Here is a 27165-nt window from a genome sequence, read left to right on the forward strand (position 1 = left end):
AAACATCGATATTCAACATCGATTTTAATTTATTGAATGAAATACACTGTTTAAGTCTTGGGTGGCTACGATGTCACATTACACCAGTCTACATAGAATACAAGACTTGCTATCTGTCTTTTATTTTTTTTAATGCTGAACTTGTATTTGCTATAACAGGCCTAAAATTTATGTTTTAAAAAAAAAAAACGGAAAATAGATTATTTAACAGTATATTGTTATTACATACGCGTCAAATTTTTGTTTTGATATGCCTCTATTTAGGAACATGTCATATTTTGCTTAATGTTACAGCACCGTCTCCGGGGGAATATTTAGTCCACCTTTATTTATTTTGTAACACAATTTTACACTTTCGGAAAGCACAGATTTTTCCATCTTCAGGTGTATTTATTAAGATCTGTGCTTTCCGAAATTACATAGTAGTGCCCTTAATTGGCACCTGAAATGCTATTTTGAATCTTCTCTGCTCCCTAGAGAGTGGTTAATTTTGAGATTTTTATTTTTTGCATTCAACTACGCTTTGCTTCATGTATGGCAACACTGATGATTAAACGTCGTCATACGTAAAATTTTGCACCACAACAGGCCATGAGGCCTAATTATTGTACAGTGGAGAATTCCAGCACATAGCACCCAAGCTTGTGCTTTATATTTCGGGATTATAGTAAAAAAAACAAAAGTTTATCATCGAAAATGGCTTTTTTTATGTTTTGAAAATAATTTTTATTATTATTGTATTTTTTATTTGTTTTTGGTCAGGCTGTAAGAAATTGCTAGTGACAATATGTCATTAAACCATGTATAGCTTTGTTTTATTTTTGTATTTATCAAATTGTATATTAATTATGGTTAGTAAATATTTATTATTATTATGTTCTCACCCGGATTAGTCTTGAAGATGTCGCAAAAGCGATGAAACCGGTTACCGATTGTACCAAATTTGTGGATTTCAGAATCACTCGTCTTTTATTACTATAATAAAGTAAACTAAACTTCCACCAAGAATTTTAACTTACAAACTTGACTGTCATAGTATGTGAAAACAAATGTGTGATTATGTGTGGAGGATGTGTGCGTCTGCGGATGTTTTTATGTGTGGGCTTGCTAATATTATTGTTTAATATAAATTCAAATCGTTGTCTACGTAGTTTGTATTTTGTTTTTTAGTTTCATGAATATTCGTTAAGTAATTCTTTTGTGATTTTGCCTTTAAAAGTATGTTTCGAGTATATTAACATGTAAATATTAATGTGAAAATAGTTAGTTGAACATTACTATTAAAAACATATTAATTTTGATACACTGATATACTCTTTCTTCTTCTTCTCCCTTGTTCCATCCCAACTCACTGTCTGCATATGCTGATGGAGTCGGCTCTGCTTGTCCTCAGGCTGTAGATAGTTATGTCCTGGACGGCGTTCCAGGCCTTGCTTCTTCATCTGAGCATTTCTATGCAGTACCCACGAATTCCTCTGTCTTTCTCTGGTTATTATTTGAGGAGATCTATGGAGATTGCCCAGTTCACAATGTGGTCTGGCGCTCTGCGTCCAACGTGCCCAAACCATCTCAATTGATATCTGTGACGCATAGGCTTGCACTAATTTTTTTTTTTGTCACATAGGGACACTCCAGTTGACCATCTAACCATGCGCATTTTATCAGTTTCTTTGCCTACACTTGACAGCAATAAAACTTCTCATATTTTATCTATGTCCCACGAGTTGAATGATATAATCAGTCCATCTCCTCTATGATCTCCCTCCTTTCCAGTACTTACTTAGTATAGTGAATCCTGGGGGTCTTCAAATACATATGTTTTTCAGCGGTGTAGCGATGTTTTGAGAGCATCTATGCATCGTTCATCCCTACACGTGGGTCGCGCTACGCCCTCTCCGCCTCCAATTACAGGGACGCGAGTCACCTAAATCACGAGACGAATCCTTGACAAGATTTACAGCCTAAAGTAGCGAAAGAGCGGGAAATTTTCGTCTAAGGTGAACGGTCCATCGAGTTCGCTTTGTCAGTCTCCACAGTACGCAATTCTAGCGCTCAAGGCAACAAGAACTCTATTGATTAAGGAATTTTCACGGAAACAAAAATGCTTAATCGAGTTAGACATTGGGATACATGTCAAAAATAATCCTTTGACGATCTCCCATCAAGATGCTTGGTGATTTTTCGTGTAGGTTGGATATGTTTTTTTTCAAGCCGAGTGTTCTGTGCTGTTTATTCGCCGCTGTAATTGGGTCTCTCGGCTTGTTGTGTTACTAAAAGTATCAATGAAAAGGACAAAGATTAATATATAATCAAATTTTGATGATTCTGGGTGCAGATATTTTTGCTTAGTAATTATTTAGATACAAGATTTATTTTCGCTACAGTTTGAGTTAAAGGTATGCAGAGTTATTGAATGTCTTAAGCATTTTTTCCGCGTATTATACTAGTTTCTTTCTCTTTATACGCCTTGTCATGCAAGCCCGTTGATTATTTAGTTTTAATTTTCAGGACTTAAGGTTTTCATTGATCTAATCTTATCATGCCAAGAGCTTAGCATTTAATTCAAGCTTCTTATGTTAAGTTTTTGAGTCTTAGGTTTTTTTTTCTACACTGTGTTTGTCATGTCACCATTTACTCTCGTCATGTAAATTTATTTTACCATTCTTTAATTTTACATTCGTTCCACACCGTAAAATCATCTCAGTGGCCTTTTAAATTATTTTTAATTACATATCACATATATATTTTGATATTTATGAAGTATCCGGAATCTGGGAATAAAACTGTTAAGCCTTATACTATAATTTTTTACAATTTACCTGAAAAGGCAAATAAAAACCGATAATATTTAGGAAGCTGTTGAGACAGATATGACTGGTTCTGAATCTATTGACGCGAATAATAATGTAGAAGTTTTACAACTTATGATTCAATTACCCCTATTATTCATAGGAGCGCGCATCGCCAACTATAAACGCGTCCGTGGATTACATAATACTGCAGATTGATTGCATAATACCGTTCTGTTATAATGCAATTTACTTAAATCCGTTGTCAAAAATATAACGAATGCGTCAGGTTTCGGTAAGGACACACAACTAGGTTTTTATACTATCGTCGTCCTTCGCCTTTCAGTTTTCTTAAATAATTTAATTTTGCCCGCCTGATGCAACTCATACATGGAAATCGAACGTCAAACCGATTGACACTTGAGTAAAAAAATATAAAGAATCAATTTTACTTTCCTGTAACATTAGTTTTGTGGAAATTCATGATTTATTTTTGTGTAAATCAAAACGCGTTATGTAAATTATTTTATCCTTATTGAGGATAAAGATATTGTAGTTAATTTGGGTCATAAGAAATAGTGATTATTTTTGAAAATATTATTTGTCCGTTTTTTATGTAAATAAAAACATATTGAAAATAACTTTATTTACATTTTAAGCATTTAGTTTGTAGTCGACTTTTCAAATCTACGGGTTTCGAGGCGTACTCGTCTCTTCGCCAGGACATTCGCTACATTAACTCGTAAATACAGAAATTCCTTAAACTCAGCATATTATAAAATATTTTTATTAATACTATTTATGATTGTGGTAATAATGTTTGTGTACTAATATTAACCAAGATTAGTAAATTATTATTATTATTATGGATAACTTATATAGCGCCATTTTCGTAATATAATACCTCAAAGTCGCTTTACATAGTGATTCTATAGATAAAGAAATCTCATTAAAGCTTTTAAATTTGTAATAATTAAAACAATTTATTTTGTTGTCACATGCTATGATTTAGAGAACAAGTGGGTTTTAAGTTTTTCCCAAACATCAGTTCACTTTTACAGCCTCGCACCTCTGCTGGGAGAGCATTCCATGCCAGAGGGCCTACGACCGTAAATGCGCGTTCAGTAAATTTAGTGCGCTGTTTGCGTAGACAAACTGTTTATTTGTTTTACAATTATTTTATCTTTGAAAAATAGACGGATAATTTAGTTAAAAAGCGTCGCAATGTGACGCTCTTTTCTCTTAAGTTAGAAACAAACTATTTTTAAGAATTTTGTTAAAATAATGTTATATACAGCGTTATGGCAATAATGGGCTCACAGCCTTACAGAGTATTAGGAAATAAGAGTCTGTGATAAGGGTCGTTTTTTTTATCTGCCCGCCCCCTGTTTTAATCCATTATATTTTTGCTCTCACGTTGCTCTTAATATATAAGACTTTAATATAATCTTTCAATTAAAGTCGAGGGATACTCAAAGCGAAATATTTTCCTTTAAATATTATCCGGGATAAGAGTTGTAATCTGAAATTTAAGACACTCGAGTGCTCGGATCACGAGATCTTGGACAACAATCTTAACCAATCAATCTTAATCAGATCCTATGAACTGTGGCATATCATAACAAAAACAGATCTCCATTTAATATTAAATTTAAATTTAAAGCACTAACTTTGTGGTTATTCATTATCATAAAATATATGATAAAAATTCATTTCAGAAAGAAATAAAATTTACTTTTCAAAATAGACAAAGATAATATAATTTAAAATTTATTGACTTGTTTGAGGATTGAGTTTGAGGTTTGATTATGTTAAGAGGACGCCAAAATATCATTTTTGATCATTTGTGAATTTACGAGTTTTACAAGTTAGAGTGACGATATGCTTTTTCTTTTTGTTCATTTTGCCATTTTTATTTCAAAACCGTAAAGACCAATCTTGGTTTAATATTTACGACCACGAACAAAAGTTCTAGATACTTTCGTCCGAGGGATATAATGTTTTTATAGAGAGTTTGTTATTTTATAACTTTCTAAGATCGACCTTTCATATTTGATTTTTCAGTTTTGCTTTCCAAGGGACACGTGAAAACTGGTTATGTGTTTAAAATATGTTTTAATGTTTAAGGTATCGACAAAATAAATTTAAAAAAAATAATTTTTAAAGCATTGTCTTTGCTGTCGAACATTTTAATTAATGTTATAAAATATTTTTATACAACTTCCTACCAACTTTTCTCTGTCCACTGGTTTCGAGAGATACTCGTGTCTTCGTCAGGACATTAATAAACTAATATACAAATTACACTTTGGCCACTATACGCCTTTACCACGGTAGTTGGTACCTTTACCTCTTTCACAACACGGACTATCTCTTCGTTCTAGTAACGAGAGAACGCTTTTAATACCCTGTCATAGCTCTAATTTTCTTACCTTCTCTTTCACAGTAGTAGCCGCTCGATTGTGGAATAATCTACCCACTAATGTTAGATACGCCCCTTCTTTATTTACATTTAAGTCAAGATTGAAATGTCACTATCTAAATATTTAAATTGTTCCTTTATCCTTCTTCTTTCCTTCCCATCCCCATTCCTCTCTTCATAGTATTGTGTAAAAAAAAATTGTATGTTTTTATTTTGTTGATCTTTGTTTTTAATTTTTGTATAAAATTGTAAGATTCAATATGTCCATGTATTTATGATTTTCTCAAACTGAACGGTTTGGGTAGGTAGGAAGAAATTGCCTTAAGGCAATATGTCCGCCTTTATGTGTATATATATTGTAAATGTATATAAAGTGTCAAATAAAATAAAATAAAATAAATAGTTTTACAAAAATATAAAATCAACGTGCTGACAAGACAAATGGTATTAGAATTGCACGTTGGTGTCGGCTTCTAATAACGTCCTATTTTTTTTGCTAAAACTTTTTATCGGTCTGCTTTTCTCCATACAAACGTTTTCCCGTATTTCCTCCCTGGATTATAACACTAGAGCAATGATTTCTTAAAACATTCTATAGATATTTCCCATTGGCATGTGTGTATCGTTTTATTTTTATGATAAATTGTTTTTTTATGGGAGCTTGTACCATGCAAAAACCTTTGAAGCGCGATGTTTTATCCGTCATCTTCGGGCTTACAGTATAAAAATATGATATATAATTTGGAAAACAGAAAAAGTACTGACACAGAAAATTTCATTCTAATAGTCTTTCTAAAAAAAAAAACAACAAAATCCATTCAGATTTAGGGTGCGGAAAACGGGACAGCGGAATCTCTAGTTTGCCTATTTTATTTAGGCATTATTAATTCGACGTGCAGTTGTCATTTTTGCAAGGTATCAGGGAGGCATCTGCCAGAAAGTGCCATAAAACCTATGTTTAAATACCTATTCATCAAATTTATCTTCCACCGCATATCCTTTTAATGAATTGAAATTATGTTTCCCAAGTTGCATAAATGTTGGTTAATTGTATCTTATCTATCGGAAAATAATTGTGACTACAGTAAATATCAATAATCAGTTTTAGCGGTTAGTTCAGTTTATACATAATCCTTTGGGAAATCCAACGATATCAATTGAGTTACATAGTGTATGAAATATTATAGAAGTTCATTAATATACTTTTTTTTAATTTAAATTATTTATTGACAATTCTTTATGGCATTCCATTGTAATGATGTAATAACTTAAATTTACATTTTTATTTATTTATTTATATTTTTCTCTTATAAACTATAATTAATAAACAAAATAATGTGACCTCACTGGGGTTTCCTGCGCCGGGACACTTAACAATATACTTTTTTGAAATTACATTTGAGAAAAAACAAAGACTAACTTAAAAAACAGAGATAATTAACAAAATATTCAAACAGTTTTAAAAACAGTATTTTTGTTTTTGTTAAAATTCTAGTTAGTAATTATTTTTTATCATAAATACACTATCCTGAAAATTTTACTCTTTGTAAATATTTTTCTTTGTGAAAACGGTCCTCGATTGGTCTGGGTGTTTTTTCATAACTTCCTTCCATACACTCTCTTCCCCCCCTGCTAAAAGCATCTCAAATAAAGGAAAGTCTCCAAGATAAAGTTCTAAGGCCTCTTCGATAAAGTTCTCATCTGGAATCAAATCCGGAACATTCCGGTGAGAAGACAAAAATTGAATATGATTTTTCTCAAGACTGGGTGTTCAATTTCAACAATACTCGTGTACTGTAAATCATCAAAATTGAATAAGTGGAACTTTTCATATAAAAAATTCAAACTTTCCGAATTTTCACAAAAACAATATATAATCTACATATTTTCTTATGGGAGTGTATATAAAAATTGATCCGTGTTACGATATAAGATATAAGTTTATGCTGGAGTGAAACTGTTTTTAATGTTATATTTTATTTGCCTTCATATACCTATGTATAGATATGTTATTTCTGAAATATTTTCATATTATTACAAAATTAAATGATAATTGAATCCAATTCGACTCGCTGCAACTTTGCACATAATATATCGTTTTGCTAAAATTTTATTTCACCAATCTCATATAGAAGAATCGATTTCCATCAAAAAACACATTTAGATTTTTTCGTAGATGTTTCGTTTTGTCAAAACGGTCCTCAATTCAGAAAAAATCTTTTTTGTTTTGTTTCGCAGCTGGCGGAAATAAAAACTGCGACGTTAGTTTCATAGTTGGCCGTCTAACCAACTGTGCCACGGCGCCTTATATAATTAGTTAAAGTCTGCGTTACATGCTAATACCAGTTTAAAAAATCGTACATGGGCACAAACTTACCTAGAATTTGTAAGAAAGCTTGTGTTAAATAAATAAACCTTTTTAAGTGAGAATCGATTGTTGTGGTCCTGTGGCTAGTGTCTCGGACTCACGGACCAAAGGTCCGTTGTTCGAATCCCACTCTACCCCAACTCGATTCCCATTTTCAAAAAATGAGTTATTTACAACTCGTTGAAAATGGCCCTCAAAATTAAATATTTGGGTAAATCATAAGAACGCAAATATTTATTTTTAAAAAATATAAAAAAATTAAAACGGTGTTTTTACACTAGAATATTTCACAGTCCCTGGAATAGCCCCTGAAGCTTAGGACTGATCATCTTACCTTCATATAACAAAAAATGATCAAGATACGCTGCAATCGGTGTACCAATGTTGTGCTTTATACATAATTAGGTGTGGAAAGGGAATAAAAAATAACATAATATAAAAACCAAAGTAAGTAGACCACTGTATGTGTTTTTTATAAGACCAAAGTATAGCAGTAATTTTATACGTCAATTTTGATGTTTTTTTTTTCCTTTTGTCCTGTTGCTTTTCATCCAACTGTATTCAATTCATATTGTTAATGTTTTTTTTCAACATCTTTGAAGTCTTCTGTAAGTAATCCTTCCTCAATATTTAATTTGTCCGTCGGGGCCTCGTATCTAGAGTGATAGGGGCGTATCTCCCTTCGGTTAGGTTGGAAGGTACGTACAGTTGGAAAATCTCTTTTCCTGAGAGTACACCGGTCTATGTACGTAATATTTTATTAAAATGGTTCCCGTTACCGTGACCCACTTTCAACTGACAATGGATTTATATTTAATGAAACAGCTTGAACTTTGTTATCGTTCGACGTGAAGACAATATAACAACTAGATGAATACATTTTAAATGCTCAATGGATTAGTACTTAAAACTTCAGATTTAGCCAAACATTGACATTCGTTTCTACTCTAGTTCATAGGGGTGAATTATTTTTTACTGACCTTTTTCTAATGCAGTCTGTCCTTTGATTTTCAAAGTCATTCGATTTTTAATCTTTCAAGTCAAATGATAGAGATTACTTTCTCTCTCTGTCATGTTCGGAACCACATATTGTAACACATTTTAAGTAAATTATTATGTGTCCGGAAGATTGGTTAACGTTGTAGTTTCAAAATTTATGTAATGAGGAACTTTGGCCCTACGGAAAATTGGATACAAAAATGTTTTCTTACGCGCGGCAAAAATAAAGAGTATTCAATTATACGGCAAAGTTTCTTGAAAATGTACGAAAAAAATATTTAAATAAAAACGAACTACTTCGAACGACGTCACTAGTTCATATTAATCAACCGATAAGACAGTTGTGGATAATTTCCGGTTTGCGTACCATCAACGGACCAATCGGCAGAACCAACCGAGAAGAAGCGAAAGAGAACTTGAAACGCTATACGCGGATTAATTTCAGAAATACAAAACTTTAAAAAATCATAGCGCTGATAATACGATACATATATATATTTTTTTAAATTTTGGCTTTGTTTTACAGTCTATTAACAAATAAATAAATAAAAACGCTGAACATCGTCCTTCTATTTTTCATAGTATATTAAATTTAATATTTATTTTATTTGTTTGTACTTTCACATTGTTTGTATTCTTTGTTTATACATAATATTATGTTCCCTTACTGGGTTCCGTGCCGAGGGAAACATTTTACAAAATTTGAAACATGCCTTAAATTAGTTGTTTCTCAAAGTTAACATAATAATAATTTAAAAAAAACGTAATTAATCTAATTAACATAATAATCATAAAAAAACATAACCAATTTATATATACAGTACACACATGTTACCTATTTGGCTTGATCCACTCATCGATACGTGCGCAACCTACCTCCACTATCCATTTCTTAATAGCAATTTTATAGTGTGAGTACTTACTAATTGTCCTTATGGATAATGGAAGTATATTGTACACTTTAATAAAGTAATTTTGCATTTGTGTAGTTTCAAGGTGGAGAGTATTTAGTAACTCTTGTATTTGTGGAAGTAGTTATAATATGCTTAACGTTCTGCGTAATTATGTTCGACTAAGAAACAAATTAAATAAGATAAAGAATAATACATAAACCCTTATCTTACGGATAACAGCATTGATATAATTCATATAATTTTATATACAACATATATTTTATATATAAACCTTTTTTTTGTGCATATGTTAATAATACCTTTTTATTAAAAATAAACATACATATAAAACACATTATAACAGTGTTCTATTACACAGAAAAATCATATAAACGAATTATTTTTTGGGAAAAAAATAGGTAGAAATAATTTTTTTATGTATTCATATTGTATATACAGAGGCGAACAAGCAAATAAGGACGATTGTATATTATTTTCAACCCTCTAAAGTGTAGTTTAAAGTCTAAACAATGGCTCAATTAACAATATACAGTTACGTTCGTCTCAGAAATTTAACCCAAAAGCGTGTAATTTCATCTCTATTTTAAAATAATATATAAATGAAAAGGGTAAGTGGTAAGTTAGTGCTGTGATAAGATCCGTAGGGAGTTTATAGAAGTTAATTGATTATTAAGAATTATAGAGGTCATTATTATTCAATAAAACGCGATGGAAATTTCTCACATAATATTTATTTTTCGCTGAGTTTACAAGGATGCGATTCATTTATAGTCAAGAGCTTTAGTGATTAAACGGCACGTATTTGTTCAGAGGCTGTCGGTGTGGAAAGGAGAGCTATCTGTTTGGGGTTCTTTGTTTTATTGAATTTTTCGATGGCCTCTGTTGGCCGGTCTCACGTTTCGCGCAAGTTTTTTGGCACATGACTCCCCCCTAGCTGATAGCGATATAGCTAGGTTTCATGTGACTATAGTCAGTTACATGCCCATGACTCACCATTGTTTGGGTGGACGCTTGGAATAAAGGAGGTAGTTGGCAAGAAAATTGAAGGACACTTGTTGTTAGATATATTTTCTGTACCGTTGTGTTTAAAATTGTGTATTTTTAAATTATTTTACAGATGAAAAAATTATCTAATGCGTGCGATGGGTCTAAATATACATCATGATCTAAACACCCGGAAAATAATTAATGTCCCTACGAGATGAAAATCGGAGCAAAAGAAAAATTGCAAACTTTAGAAAAAAGTCTATGAATATGGTATTTCATACCTTAAAACAAATAAAAATCACAAAATCTCTGAAAAAAAAAACACACAATGATAGAATTGGGAGAAAGGTCAGGCTTCAAATTATTAATCTAGTTATTTGATTGAATTGTTTCACTTAGCTCGCCAACTAAGTTTATACAACATCAGCATTTCGTCTCGTATAATAGTTTTTGGGGTTGTTTTGTTCGATAGCAGAAGAGAAATGCCGTGGCGAGACCATAGATTCTATAGCTGATAGCATTCTATCCCCTGACCATTATAAAATACGCGGTTACTCCGAGAATTCAGAGCTCGGAAGGTTAGCTTTGGAAATGCCAGTGGGCAAATTTAAACACACAATTACGTCTGTGTGGGCGTGCAGAGTGTAGAGTGTAGACGTGTAGAATAGGCGGGCCTTGAGCACCTATAAATTCTTCAAATCGCCAAAACAGACGATATTTTCGCTATCTTCCCCATTTGAATGTGTCTGTTATTGCGTCCCAGTTTCATATGCACTTATTATGTAAATGCGAAGGTTTTAAAAATACTAATTTATTTGAATACGGTTCTATGAACCGTTTACAAAATTAAAATAACAGTAATGAAAAAAAATATCACAAAAAATGAGTAAAAAAGAAATGTAACACCTGTAGCATACATGTTTCTATTTAATAAAAAAGATAGGTACTTCATCATCATCATCATATTTCTTTTCCCGCATCTAATGGTGCATAGGGTACTGCATTGGTACACCAATCGCAGTGTATCTTGATCATTTTTATTATACGAAGGTACGATGATCAGTCTTACGCTTCAGGTACCAGTCCAGGGACTATGAAATATATAAAAGGTGTTTTTTAACTAAATATTTCGTGTCGACCATGTCGGGAATCGAACTTCAGATTTCCTGGATGGTAGGCAAACGCGCTGATCACTACAGCACGAGGCCGACTGAAAAGGTATGTACTTAAGTTATACAAAATAGCAGTGACGAATGAAAGAAAATAGAAAATTACTTCAGTTCAGATTTGTTTTTATTCAAAACCGTTATGAATAAATAAAAAAAAACTAGTGTTTTGAATTACGCTTTAAATAGTTAAGAATAACAAAATAAAAAATAATAAGGTAAAAAAGTTAAAAATTCTTAGAAGGAAATCTGTTTTTTCCTTTTCACTGTTTGCAGTTTGATTTTCCATGAACGTCCTTTTACTTCTGTTATAGCCTGGGGTATTAATTAAATATAATTAAAGCTCTTTCAGTATAATCGGAATTGTAAACAGAAGACCAGTTCCCAGATGATAGAAATTCCTAGACATTCTTAGTAATAATTGTTGGCCCTCTTATTGTACGATATATGTTTGTTTTTAGCCCTACTAGATGGAATGTAAATATTGGCAGTAGTCAGTGAGTCTAAGTCTGTTTGTGGAATAGAACCAAAATCCAGAGCGAGTGCTTTCGTGTCGGTGGCTACTCTCAAGTAAAACTCCTGAATAAGGAAGGTCAGCGCGTCCGCCTACCATGGTTGTTGAGGTCATGGGTGCGATTCCTGCGAAGGTCGTCATGAAATATTGATTTAAAATGTGGTTTCTACTCGGCGATATTTCATGTCCCTGGATTGGCACCTGAATCGTAAGGCTTATCACCTTACCTTCCTGTAACAGAGATCAGAGATCAAGCCAAATAGGTAAAATGTGTGTACTGCTTATGAAATTTGTTCTATTGGTCTATATAAATTGGTTATGTTTTTTAAGATTATTTTAGTTTTTTATTGTTTATTATGTTAATGATAATTAGGTTGATTAGATTAATTTCGTTTTTTTATTGTTATTATTATGTTTACTTTGTTAAATAGCTAATCTTAGGCATGTTTCACATTTTGTAAAATGTTTCCCTTGGCACGGGACACTGGGGTGGGAAAAGAAAGAATACACACAATGTAAAAGTATAAATAAATAAATATGCGTTGCAATAAAATAAATAAAATAACTTGGTTTTTAACCACTAATTTTTATTTTCCACCGACCGGTTTCAAAGCAAACAAGCTTCTTCGTCAAGGTTTCGTAACTAATGAATTGATTCCTTTTTTTATTTTTATCATGTTCACTAATTACTACACGTGGACCCAATAAACTTCCTCGTGTAGTATTTAGTACGTCCACGTGTAGTATTTAGTAAACATGATAAAAATAAAAAAAGGAATCAATTCATTAGTTACGTAAACCTTGACGAAGAACATTGTTTGCTTTGAAACCGGTCGGTGGAAAATAAAAATTAGTGGTTAAAAACAAAGTTGTTTTATTTATTTTATTTTAATGAATAACCACAAAGTTAGTGCTTCAAATATAAACTTTATATATATGCGTTGCATTTATTGAACCAATAGTGTCATATACAACATCGTGTGCCTACAGGGGAGGGGTATGGTTTAGGATAATGATAGGTTGCAGTCCCGCGGTAGTGTTTTTGAATCCGGTTGAGAAATGCGAAAAAAAGAAAGCAAATAGGTTTACTTGTATGTGCATTTAATAAACAAAAAGTATTTCTAGCTAATAAACCTCTATTATTTATTGTTCGATGCATTGAAAACCAATATAACAAAATAAAATGACAGTAATAAATTTTTGCATCAACGAAACGCCTTTATAATTTGGAAATAAATATACAAATGATAAATAATTCAGTAGTGTGTGAAGCAATAAATACTTTTATAATAATTTGATCTGAAATTCATCCAGTGTCTTTAAATATACCAATATTTCTCACGTAGTCCTCGTGGAACTGGTTATAATTTATACAATCTGTCCGTATAATAGGTATGTCTGGACACATGTGGGAAATGTGGTTAAGATAACTTGTATTCCAAAGAAAAAGATCGCTTCATCCGTTAGGTAAAGAAAGCGTTGAACGATTAGGCATTTTAAGAACTCCGCACATGCTAAAAGCTCCGGTTAACAAGTCGTGGGTCGTAGGTAGCCACGCTAGTAAACCTACCCTTCAATGCTGTAAATGTTCTGCGCGTTAATGTTCATTTTCAGCTCAATTTATTCCGAGATCATTTGTACTGTTTATACTGTTTCCTCGAACGCAATACACAGGATCATAGTCAACGTAATTATGTAATTATCAGCACATTATACAAATAACAATACAATTTACCCCGGATTTTTTAGTTATAAGGCGTTTTTCTATTAATAATATGTATTATATGGTACACAAACATACATACATTATACATACATACGACGTATTTAAGAACCTGGGCCTCGATACAATGGGAAATTAACAGACGTTTCCCTTATATAGCTGATGGATTAGATTGCTGAGGGTTGTTGGAGCTCCTACCCCAGTTAGAGACTGACAGAAGACGCGAAGTTTCTGATTAATGCGTATTCATTACATGGCGAATACATAAATCATTGTATCGCGAGTGTTACGGCGATGACGAGTTGAACTGGCTGCACTTGAACTACATGCTGGAACTGAGTGACTGCGTTGAGTTGAGTCTTCGGGCTGGCTGGGCTGACTGGGCGTTACCACGCCATGTGGTCTCTTTATAGGCCACGTTCCTTTGTTCTTCACGTCTCCATGGTAGTAACGATGTTAATGTACTGCGGGACTTTGCTCTCGTCGTTATGTGCAATACTGTTAGACTTGCAGAATATGATGTATTGTATTCAATATTAAATTATGGCTTGCTTCATCGGTCGCCGCACTATATTTCAACATAAAATTTTCTGTACGAAAAATTAAGTATTTTTCATGACTAAACAAATAATCGTGTTTAATTACAGCCTGTTGAAGAAGATACTTCAACTTTTCGTACAAAAGGGGCCCTGGCCCTCTTGTACCTTTCGCCTTATATGTATTATTTATATTTAAAAATTGTATCTGTTTTTTTTTTTTAAAAAGGCAAGTATTATTTTTATACAAATATTGGTATTTTGAGATTTCAATCATTACTAGTACCTACATGTTTTTTGAAAATATCCTAAATTTATTGAATGCATTACACTTGCCATAAGTGTTCTATCTTTAATTTTTGAAATACTGTATTTTGTATTCGGTAGCAATACATGACCGCTTTATTTTCGCAGCGTAATTTTTTATTCTTATCACGTTCGTGACAGTAGAAAATCTATCTTGAATATTGATATTTTCTTAAACATTTCTCTCTGCCTTTGTTGCGACTTAAAACACACATACGATTACAAAGAAAATTTTAAATTACTTTCAGTCCTTTTATATTCCCAAGATTAAATTTATTCTTTCGTTATTCTAAATAATTATTTGAGCCCTTACGATTTCTCTAAGTAAAATTCCTTTTATATCGGTCAGAAAACTGAATAAAAATGCCGCCATGACGCTTTTCCAACACTATAAATTCTAATAAAAAGATAACAATTTTTCAAGTCAAAAAAACATCTATTGTCATTATTATAAGGACAAACATTTTGAAATTAACTGTAATAGTGTTTAAAATGTTATTATTTCTTATGTAAGATAAAATTATATTGTAAGCACAAATTTTACATTATTTATAACGTAATGGACACTATTGTAAGTATATTTTCTATTTTGAACCTTATTTTGAAAATTTTAAAACGTTGTTTACTTTTGAATTTTTTTAAATCTTTTTTTATTAAAAAATTTCATAAAAGGTACATATTTTTCAAAAATTCTATACATATCTACTTTTACACATCAAGTAAATGTTATCACTGTAACTCTCGAAAAAAGAGACTTACTCTTGTGCTTGGAGAGTGACTTACACTGTTGTAGTTGTTTATTGATAAGAGTTTATATAATTTTAAATACGAGTACATGAGAAAAAAGTAAAAATATAGGATAAATTAAATACTTTATTTAAGAATCACATTAAATTACAACGTGCTTCCACCAAGAATTTTAATTTGAATGGTTTACATGTTTTATTTCATAGTACAATTTTGTGTTTTGAAATTGCACACATCTTCTAAAGGTGCCAAAATTTTACGGTATCAAACAGATAATTAAGGGGTTCGGAATATTTATCATTTTTTGGTTAAAATCCGACAAACTTCTTGTTTAAAATTTTGACCGATTTCTTCATCAGAATTCTGACCAATTTCTCGTTAAATTCTGACTGAATTCTTCATCTGAATTCTAACCAACTCCTTGTTCAGAATTCTAACCAATTCCTCGTTCAGAATTCCAACCAATGTCTTCATCAGAATGTTGACCAATTTCTGGTTCAAAATTCTGACAATTTTTTTGTTCAAAATTTTGACTTTAGAACTCAGACTAATTTTTTGTTCAGAATTCTAGCTGAGTTTTCGTTTAGAGCTCTAACCAATTTCTTGCTCAGAACTCTTACCAGTTCCTCGTTCATAGTTCTTCAAAACTTCTTGTAATTTATTGTTAATTTTTCCGACTTACGTAAAACGGGCCTAATGTGAGTTTTGCAAAGCACAAGGCACGTAGTATCAACTCGCCTGCAGCCGCATTGTCCGCGTTAATTGCTTCCGTAATTGCACAAACTGTAGCGCCGGAACACATCTGAAGGGGAGTACAGCGCTAAGTGCAGCACAAAGCTTTCTTTTTGTGGTACAAGGTGACGTACGTCAGCAGCACTGTTGCGGATGTTGTTCTTGGTAATCAAACACCACCAATACACTCTGACAATACTATCGTGCAATATGCGCTAAGATCATTAGTACACCAGATTTAATTTTTATTTTATTTATTAGAGTGGCTCTTGTGTTTGGCAAGTTTACAAAATAACATAAAAAAGAAACAAAAAATGCAAAACAAAATAATAAATTAAACAATTTAAAAAATTGAGAAAATATAACACTTTTTTTTAAAAATAAAAACACAAAATTTATAAACACAGGCACATATTGAACATACATTTTTATTTCCAAAATACAGTCAATGTTAAAAATGTCAAGAAGCTTTTCTTTAATTTATCCTCAAATTTTCCGTAATTTATTTCTTGACGTAGATTTTGTGGTCAATTATTGAAAAGCTTCCGTTCTATGTAAGTATAATGATGTTTGGCCGTGTCAGTTTTAATTCACTTAAATAATAACATAATGTCACTTGAACATAAAGGATATTGCAATATATATATTTTATTTATTTATTCACACTCTTTATCAAAATACAATTCCATTTTCACTTTGCCCAGCTAACAAGGGTACATACCCCGTTCTAAGCTAGGCAATTACATTTTAATATATAATAATTGTTAACAAATTTATAAAGAGCGCAGACACTTGACGCTTGGGTAAATGTCTCTATTTATGTGTGTAACCACTACCGTTCTCAATATTTACTGTTGAATAATATTCAGTACTCTGAATTCTTTGAAGAGCAAGTCACTTATATATATATATATATATATATGATATAAACTTATACATAAGACAACGAATAATACCTGTGCCAATTATATAAAGATAAGCATTTTTTATTCGATACAGTTGAACTTTGTTTGTCCGAACTCCAGTCATTTGGATTGCCAAATATCCGTTATCAGAAAATTAAGCATAATGATTTTATCATAACAAATGAAAAGGGCTGCTAAATGTTGCTGGAAAGTAAGTTTTTAATGTGATTCCGATTCGCTGTATTATTTCAAAAGCAATAAAAAAGTGATCTTAGAGTAAATTTTGCGTTTTCATTTATTTTATTTTGTATTTACATTGAGAACATTACATAGAATACAATACATTACAAAATAAATATATAACGTTTGATTAAATAGAAAAAAATATAAAAAGACGTGTAATATGAACATACATACATACTACAATTTGGAAATTGCCTTCCCAAGAGAAATCCTACTGTCACGAAATATATCGACATCCAAGGCGATACGTTAAATAACACGATGGCTCTACCTACCGGTATAACCATCAGTAGGTTGGTTTTGCATCGTGGTACGTAGAGCAACCAGTGTTGCCTTTTTCGAAGATTCTCAGAAACTAAGGAATTGCATTTTTAGTTTGAAGTTGAAAATTCAAGTCCGACTCGCTCGAACATAAATTCTCCATTTTAGGTCAAAACTTTTGTAACTTTCGTTAATGTTACAGAGCTGATTATTTTATGCGTAAAAGTACAGTTTAAAAAAAAATAGTGATAAAAAAAATCCGGAAAAAACCTTCCACAAATTAAAAAAATATATAATTATAAAAACCGATCTGGTCGAAAATTTTCGAAAAATCATAACTCGAAAAGTACGCAAAATCGCGGAACATATATGGGGATGATTCGGATACCCCTCAATATGAGGCACCTACATTTTACCTTTGGACGGCACTTCGCCGGCCACTGCATAACTAACTCATTTATATTTACAAATATCTTCTAACTTATATTTACAGTCTACATTACGTGATGGGTAAAGTAATGCAGACTACAATTGTCAAATAAATAAATAACGCTTTCGTTTGTTTTAGACTAACAATAGACAGACAATTGACATGGATAATTCATATCAACAATTTAATTAGCAATGTGGCGACATTATCGAGGCTTTTTTTTAAAAATCAAAAACTTTACACTTATTTGTTTATAAATTTGTATAAACCACTTAATTTTTTTTTAATTACACTTCGACCGGTTTCGATGTTACTACCTCATCGTCAGGAATTAACTAACTTATAATTACACGCGTTGCTATTTATATAATAAAATATTGTATGAAAGAGACAGAAAATTGAAAGAAAGAGAGAGAAAGAAGATAAACTAAATCATAACGAGAATAGTTTTAAAAGAGGACTCGAAGTTAAATTTAATTGATTATTTATTATTTGAAGTTTTTGATTAATGGCTTTACTAATTTCTAATCGTTCTAAATTATCTAAACGAAAACCATTTTTATTGACATGCAAAATTTCTACACACGTTTCTTGATTAAATTCATGGTTTTCGGATATAAGATGATTTGCGAATTCTGAAAAGTTATTATTACTCAGACATCTTATATGTTCTTTGATTCTAACTTTAAATTTACGTGAAGTTTTTCCAATATAGAAATTTGGGCAATTTAAACAATATAATTTATAAATTCCCGAATGATTTAATTTATCATCCTTATCTTTACAATTTGTTAATATTTTACCTATGTTATTATTAGTATAAAAAGCTAGCCTAATATTGTTAGGTAAAATTTGTGCTATATTATTAGAAAATGAATTAATGTACAAAATTCTACGCCAGTTCTCATTTTTATTGGAAATATTTTGGGAACTGTATAAGTATTTTTTCCTATAGTTTAATTTAAGTTTTTTATTCAAAATATTTTCAATTAAATTTAGTTCGTAGCCATTATTGAAAGCAATACTCTTTATAGTATTTAATTCTAAGTCAAAATTATTTTTATTTAGTGGTATTGAAGTAAGCCGATGTATCATAGAATGGAAAGCAGAGTGTTTATGTGATAAAGGATGATTAGAAGATTTATGGATGACCGCATCTGTATATGTCGGTTTTCTACATATTTTAAATTTTATTTTATTTTTTGTAACAACAATAATCATAAACTAATCAAAATCAAAAAACAATAATCAAAAACTTTGTTCCAAAAATGGAAAAAATCTAATTTATGAAGCCTATGTAAAAACTAAAATATGTTATACCCAACTACTATGGGGAACAGGATATCAAAATGATATTTCATTTCATTTTTTTTTTGCACCACAACAGGCCAGGAGGCCCTATTACAGTGGTGAATTACATTACATAACAACCAGGCTTGAGAAAAATCACATTTTTAATTTTTGTGTTCTCACCGGGAATCGAACCCTGAACCTTCCGTGCGTGAGTCAAGCGTCTTGACCACTACACCACGGAGGCCGCCAAAATATACAGACAACAACATAAAATATTAAAGTTAGTAGATGACCTTCCCTATCTAACTGCAACTAGAGAACTTTCTAAATAAACTAAGCAATTAAATATAACTGAACTCTTTCAACTAGAATCATTAAAATTTATCTATAAATTAGCCACAGATGTAATTGTAGACGAAGAACTAAAACTTGTAAAACATTGTAGTCAACATGGCCATAAAACGAGAATATCAGAAAAATATCATACACAACTTTCTAAAACAAGACAAGGACAATCGAGACTAATAAACCAGGGACTAAAATTATACAATAAACTACCAGACAAAACTAAACAAAAGACTCTGACAATCTTTTCAAAAGATGTAAAAAATATTATTTTGAACAACAGAAAATATTTTTGCAAAATGTATGTAAGTAAATTTCAAATAAAAATTCACATAATAAAAAAAAAACTTTAAAAAAAAACGGTTTTCGTAAAAATACTTTATTAAGCTGTATTAAGTCATATTCATAATCAATTGACCAATCTATTTATTACACTTTAGTGATTAGAACCACATAATATTTATTGTGTTACAATGTTTTTATCGTCGCTACTAAACGTTCAACTTTCTAATTATTTGTTATTGTATTCGCTAATTTTAATTAATGTGAAATAAATGTAAAATTACACGAATAACTAAATCTCACGAAACATAAAAAAAAAACTCGAAAATAAATCATCAGCTAACGGTTTTTTGATCAGTCATTAAAATTTGAAATGATAATTTTCATTTTAGACATTAATTGCACAAAAAGCGAAGTTACTTTTGGAACTGTATTTTCCCACAAAAGTGAACGCTGTACGACGTCAATAACAGTATCCTTAATATTAGCATGGGCAGTAATGCTAATGCGAAATCATTAACTAATAAAAAATAATTTAGGCATTATGAGAAACAGAGTAGTCACAGAGTGTTCGTTCGTATATAGCGGAAATGAAAGCGAAATTAGATTTTGATTGCGTAAGATAGATATTCCGATATAAAAGAACTTACAAAACGATGGCATGCCATGCTAAGGGCCCAGTTTACAACAATGTGAATGCGAGGTATTAATATATTAGCACTAGTATTTTACATGCTAAGCCAATATAATTCGTATGTTAATGTGATGAAATGAAAACAGTTATTTTCATAACTATTCGGAACTGTATAAATATGCTTATTTTAAGGAAAATTAACCCAGTCAATCGCTTGTCCTAGATAATTGTAAATATGCATAACTACTCTATCTTACATACATAATATGTGCGAGTGTAACGAAAATACGCTCTAAAGTTTGACTAAGCGTCGAGCTTTTCACGCTAATCATTACACAAATAATTGTAGCGATGGCGAAGGATGTTTATTATTCACATATTTTAGAATTATCATTTGAATCAACATAAGTTAGCTTATATTATATATTATTAAACCATATTACAGTATACATAACTAATAATCAAATAGGTTTAATAATTTCAAAACTTTGCGTCAATGTTATAAATAACACCTTATTTGTGTTTGAAAGAGCATTTTTTTAACTCTCAAAATAATATATTGTCTTATTGTAAAAATAGATACATCACTTAATTGCATTTTTATATATCTCGAGAATTGAAGATAGTTCTGACTAAATTCTTAAGGACAAATATTTGAATTTGTTTAATATTATTTGCCAAATTTACATAATAAGTATTTTTTCGTGGGTATGGTTTTTTTTTGTCGTTCATTGAAGCGTATATTCTTTAAATTTCTTATTCTTGTTTCTTGTTGCCAAAATCACTCGCAAACGAGTGGAGGCGTATAAAAAAAATAAAAAAAATAAAGATATTGATGTGCGTATAACGGTAATCCATTATTGTGTTTTTTTTATAATATGTCATTACTGATTGCTCGGACTGGTCATAATATATTATTTGGTTATGTAAGTCTGCCGTTAATAAATGTAGTATCCTAAATATCGGAACTATAAAACTTAGTTAAAAACATGAAATCTCAAAGATTCTAAAAAAGTCGTGAAAAGTGACAACAAAACCACGGTTTTTCGAAAGTAGCAAATTATATTCATTTTTCGTTTTATTCGTAAAATCTTCTATCCATCAATTTTTAATTTTCTGTTCATTCTCACCAATCGGCTTTTCGCATCACTAGTAAAGCTTTGACGTCACAGGATAATTCAAGGGTTTGTAGACTGAATCCGCTGAAATTTCGACTTTTCTCGTACTATCACGCCACGCCTCCGCTTCTTCGTTTTCCCGCTATCTAAAGTTAAAACCTACGTAGGCTTAGTTTTACATTCCGCCATCTTAAGTTTCCATCTACAAAGTTCGAAGTACAAATCTAATATACATAAAAATCTTCCCCAGTTTAAATGTTTTTTGCTTTGTTTAGAGAGTTTATACATTTAATCTTAAAATAATTTTAAATTTCTTTGGCGATTTTATACCAAGATGCGAGTTTCTGCGAAAACATTTTGAACCGCGTCTTGAAAAGCTTTAAAGTTCAGTTATATAATGGATTTAAGTTCACGTTCCCAACAAAATGAAGGCATAATGTATTTCGAGCAATCAAATTTCTTTTAAATTCAATTAAGATATTTTCAAACATATATCAATATTGATCGCGACTGTACGGCCGTTCCGGATATGAATCTCAAGCGGATCACGTTTAGTTTGGATTCGTTCTACTTGTCCGTACTCATAGTAAGTAAGTAGAGTAAGATTTTTGAAAAAATTATTTACAATCAACTATACAATGCTGTCCAGAGCATAATTATTGAAAATCAACACGGTTTTGTCAAATTTAAATCTGTCACATCCAACCTAACATTATTTTTAGAATACGTTTCAAAGGTTATGGACGAAAGGGTTCAAATAGATGTAGTCTACACTGATTATTCCAAAGCCTTTGACACCGTTGTACACAACATACTCCTTACTAAACTATGGAGTTTGGGTATTCATGGTGATCTGTACAGGTGGCTCGTTTCCTACTTAAGTAATAGACTTCAATCAGTGGCCATTAACGGGTTTATCTCAAAGGACGTAAGCGTGCCCTCAGGTGTTCCCCAAGGATCGCACTTGGGGCCGCTACTTTTTATCATCTTCATCAATGACATCAGTAAATGTTTTAAATTTGCCAAATTTTTACTTTTTGCAGACGATATGAAAATTTATTCTGAAATCAATTCACATCAAGATTGCTCTAATTTTCAAGAAGATCTTATTAGGCTAAATGAATACTGCAAACTAAATCACCTTAAACTAAATACTAATAAATGTTATGTAATGACCTTCACTAAAAATAAAACAAAAACTAATTTTAACTACACAATTGATAACAATATCCTCTCTAGAGTAAACGAAATTCGCGATCTTGGAATTATACTTGATTCTAAATTAACTTTTGAAGCTCACATTAATGCAATCGTTAAAAAAGCTTATCAAATGTTGGGTTTCCTAATTCGCATAGGCAATGACTTTAGTAATATACAAACCATTAGACTATTGTACTGTACATATGTAAGAAGTCAGTTAGAATTTGCGTCACCTGCCTGGAACCCTCATTATAAAAAATACATTCATCGAATTGAATCTATTCAATCAAAATTTATATCATACTGCAGATTTAAATTAAGGGTTTCAGAAAATGAAACCAATGAATTTCTCACTCATCTTAACCTAAAACCACTGAAAACCCGTTGAAACGTAGCTGACCTTGTATATCTGTACAAAATTATGAATAATCAGGTTGACTGTCCACAGCTCCTATCCCTAATTGGTTTTAGGATCCCTGTAGCGCAGACCAGAAACAAAAACCAATTTCATATTTTTAAATATAAAACTAATGCTTGCCAAAATTCTTATATATGTAGAACTTGCAATCTGTATAACAATAAATTTAACCGTATTGATATTAATAATATAACATGCAACAATTTTAGAAAAGTAATTGAAAATCAATTTATGTTTCACTAATTTTTTTTATTTTTTATTTTTTAAAAAATATGTTTTTTAATATTCTCTTATATAATATCTTATTTAACCGAAATACCTACCTGTGCAGTTAGATTGTGTATGGATATGTACATGTACATGTGTATGTGAGTTTGATATTTGGTTAATTATTATAAACACTTTATTTTAGTTTTTGAGTTTTTTATTTTATTTTTATAATTATTATTTTCTTCAATTAAGTTGTTCTTCTTATAAGGCTCAATAATTATCGCAAATGTTATACTCGCTGCATATGTATGTATACTTATTATTATGTTATCCGCACTGTAAAATGTACATACATATCTAAATTTAATATCTATTCTTAACTTCTTATTAGTAATATTTATCTTTTAGCTTACGAGAAGGCCTGTAATTGGATCTTAATATATAATTTAACCTACACTGTAATTAATAAATATTGTAATCTGTTGGCTTTCCAAAATAAAATAAAATAAAAAAAAATAAAATAAAAAAAAATACCATACCTGTGTGAATAGTACACTAGAACCGCGACTATAATGGGAAGTCAACTCTTAAAAGACTATCGTAATTAATCCCTATGCGCACGGTGATGTAACATCGTGTTACCACAAGCAAAAGGCGGAATATTCTAAAGATACAGTTTAATTTTATTCCTTTTCCATAATTTATAAAAATAAACATTTGATTCAGCACTGATAACATAAAGCAACAAAAAAAAAAAAAAATTTGCAGCTCAAAATGCACACGTGCGTCCCCTATCACTGTCAACAACCGACTGAATTTGTTTAACACGACACCGGATACAGAACAGCGTCTCTGTTTTCCTTCTTATGTGTTATATCTTCGTGCTCTCTCTAATACAGGTGTTATTAATCTATTTGCAAGCATAGTTCTTTGGGTAGCAAGGTTCAATATTTTTTGTATTAAGATCAAATCCGGTGTTAAAATGTCCATTTGAAGATAACAAAAAATACAATTGCATCATTTAAAAAAATAAGAGAAATATATCAAGTCTTGTATCGTATGTCGACTAGTGTGACATCACAGCCACACAAGGGTTAAGAACTTCATACCTTCACCATGACGGTATAGTTGAAGATAAATTCTACCGAGTGATTACGAAGATACACTACCGACCGCCCACCTTCAAGTTTTGAGATTAGTACATCAATTTGTACCGACGGGTCTAGTACCCCTCGATACCTCCAGCTAAAATTTCCTCCCTTTCCCGAGACATCTTATATCATATAGATAGCCAGGAAACAAAATCATTATGATGAGAACATTATGTGCCATTCATTATTGTTGTCCGTGTTAGAAATTTGTATTATATATTGCGTTTTATACATAACTAGCAGACCCGACAGACGTCCTGCCAGAACTTTGGGTTGCCTGTTATCACCTTGGAAAAATACTTTTCATCTAGGTACTTGTTTGTGATCAAATTCCAAAACTAAAAATTGTTGATATTCAAAAAATATTGAATTTAAGTAGGTAGTAAGTACTTTTTTGTGGTTGAATTCCAAAACATAAAATTTTTTTTTTTCAAATATGGCATTCTTTTTGCAAACGTCAAACTCCGGTCGTCTCACCAACAAAGTGGTGTACTTATGTAGGAATAGTATTTTTAAAAATGTATTGTATTTAATATTATTCTAGTGTTACAAAAAATCTAATAAAAAGAAATTATAAGAAATTTAAGGAAATAATCTGATTGAGATTCACAAAAAACAAATGCTGTTTGTAAACATTCAAAAACAAACTTTTTTTAAACTAAAAAAAACAACATCTTTCAATTTTTTTGCAAATGCATTCTCCTCGAATGCAACCCTGGTAGATCGATGAATAAAACATTTATGCTTCCAACTTTTTTTTTTACATATTCGATTGAAGATTTTAATATCTACAAACACGCACAGCGCAAAGATCTGTATTTCTCTGAAAACCGCACGTAAATTGGTTAAGCCGTTTAGGAGGAGTACGGTGACATCACACGTACAGAGGAATTATATATTTAGAGATTAGTGCTGTGTTTATGTTTGTTGTAATAAATTTTACATATTATATGCACAACATTAAATTTAAACAAATAAACAAACAAATATCAACATAGCAATGTGTGCTAATATAAAATAAGTCATATAAATAAATAAATAAGGTCTGCGACCGCAAATGCGCCTTCATCAAATTTGTCGAATGCGCTGGTTGTGTACTGGTGTACTAAATTACATTCACGGAGACTGGACCGCTGTGCACGTGCGAATCATGTGCCCCTGCGTGATATCACGTGATTGGCCCATTTTCCATCATGCCAAAAATCCACACGGCTTATAATAAAACAACATATAATGGATTATTTACCATATTATAATTATATTTTATTAATGTCAATCCTGCCTAATTTTACCGTGCCGTGTGGATTTTGATGATACGTGTGAAATGGGCCATTTTTGTCAGATATTACACGGCTGGTTTGTTTATTTGGAAATTCTAGTGACGATGAACAGACAGTCGTGATAATGTGTAATAATATGTATTCAAGCTGTTTGTATACTGTATAATAACAACACCGTTATTTCTTTCCAGGGCATCTTCCGCCTGGCCTGCGAGCACGTGCTGAAGACGGCCAAGCGCGGGCGCGAGACTCTGCTGACCCTGCTGGAGGCCTTCGTGTACGACCCTCTTGTGGAGTGGGGCGCGCCTCCGGCCACGCCCGCCGCGCCGCACGGCGCCGCCCGGGGCGCGCGCGGGCGGCGCGCGCGCCTCGAGATGCGTTGCGCGCGCGACATGCTGGTCGTGCGCGTCGCCGAGGTGCGACACGACTGGAACGAGAACAGGTAAACGAGACCGATCAATAAGAATACTTATGTCCCAAATCTGACCAACAATATTTCAATTGTGTACAGAATAATGTCAACGATTTTTTTATTATTATATATTTTTAAGCATGCTCCTTGTATGGAACTGTTGTGTTATAGTATTTATGTAACGTAATACCCTTTTTTCTATTTTTCGCATTATATTGATTTGTTTATATCCTATCAAATATGTATTTCTGTAAGGTAAAAGACACTGCATGCCGTGTATATTGTTTTTTTTCAATAAAAACCTTTATTAGCGTAAAAAGACAAAACATGCAGTAAAAAATTGGAACAATTAAGGTTGAACTTGCCAAAAAAGAGTCTGGCTCTTGTGTTTGGAAACGAAAAAATTGCCAATCAAAATAATAAATTAAATAAAAAATTAAACAATTGTAAAAATGGAGAAAACTTAATACTAACAACAAGTAAAAAAAATAAATAAAAACACAAAAATTTATAAATTGAAAATACACAGGCACATATTATACACACATTTTTATTTTCAAAATACGGTTAGTGTAAATTATGTCAGGAAGCTTTTCTTTAATTTATTCTTAAATTTTCCGTAATTTATCTCTAAACGTAGATTTTATGGTAAATTATTGAAAAGCTTCCGCCCTATTTAAGTATAATGATGTTTGGCCGTGGTAGTTTTAATTATCTGTAGAGCGAGGCATCCTGTTCTTAACCTCCCCGTAATACGGTCCGATGGGAGGCTCTCCTTAT

The 27165-nt window shown here is 31.5% G+C and overlaps 1 protein-coding gene across 1 annotated transcript in view; it reads left to right on the plus strand.

Moving 5' to 3' along the window:
• Positions 1-27165, plus strand: part of nonC (serine/threonine-protein kinase Smg1) — a 241624-nt gene that overhangs the window by 180176 nt on the left and 34283 nt on the right. The window contains exon 2 of the mRNA XM_088226792.1: positions 26165-26415. Within this exon, the coding sequence (XP_088082918.1) occupies positions 26165-26415 (251 nt within the window). The remainder of the gene's footprint in view (positions 1-26164; positions 26416-27165) is intronic.

The sequence above is a fragment of the Micrasema longulum genome, unplaced genomic scaffold, assembly GCF_059751315.1.
Source record: "Micrasema longulum isolate JH-2025_06_02 unplaced genomic scaffold, ASM5975131v1 h1tg000040l, whole genome shotgun sequence".
In the NCBI taxonomy this organism is placed as follows: Eukaryota; Metazoa; Arthropoda; class Insecta; order Trichoptera; family Brachycentridae; genus Micrasema; species Micrasema longulum.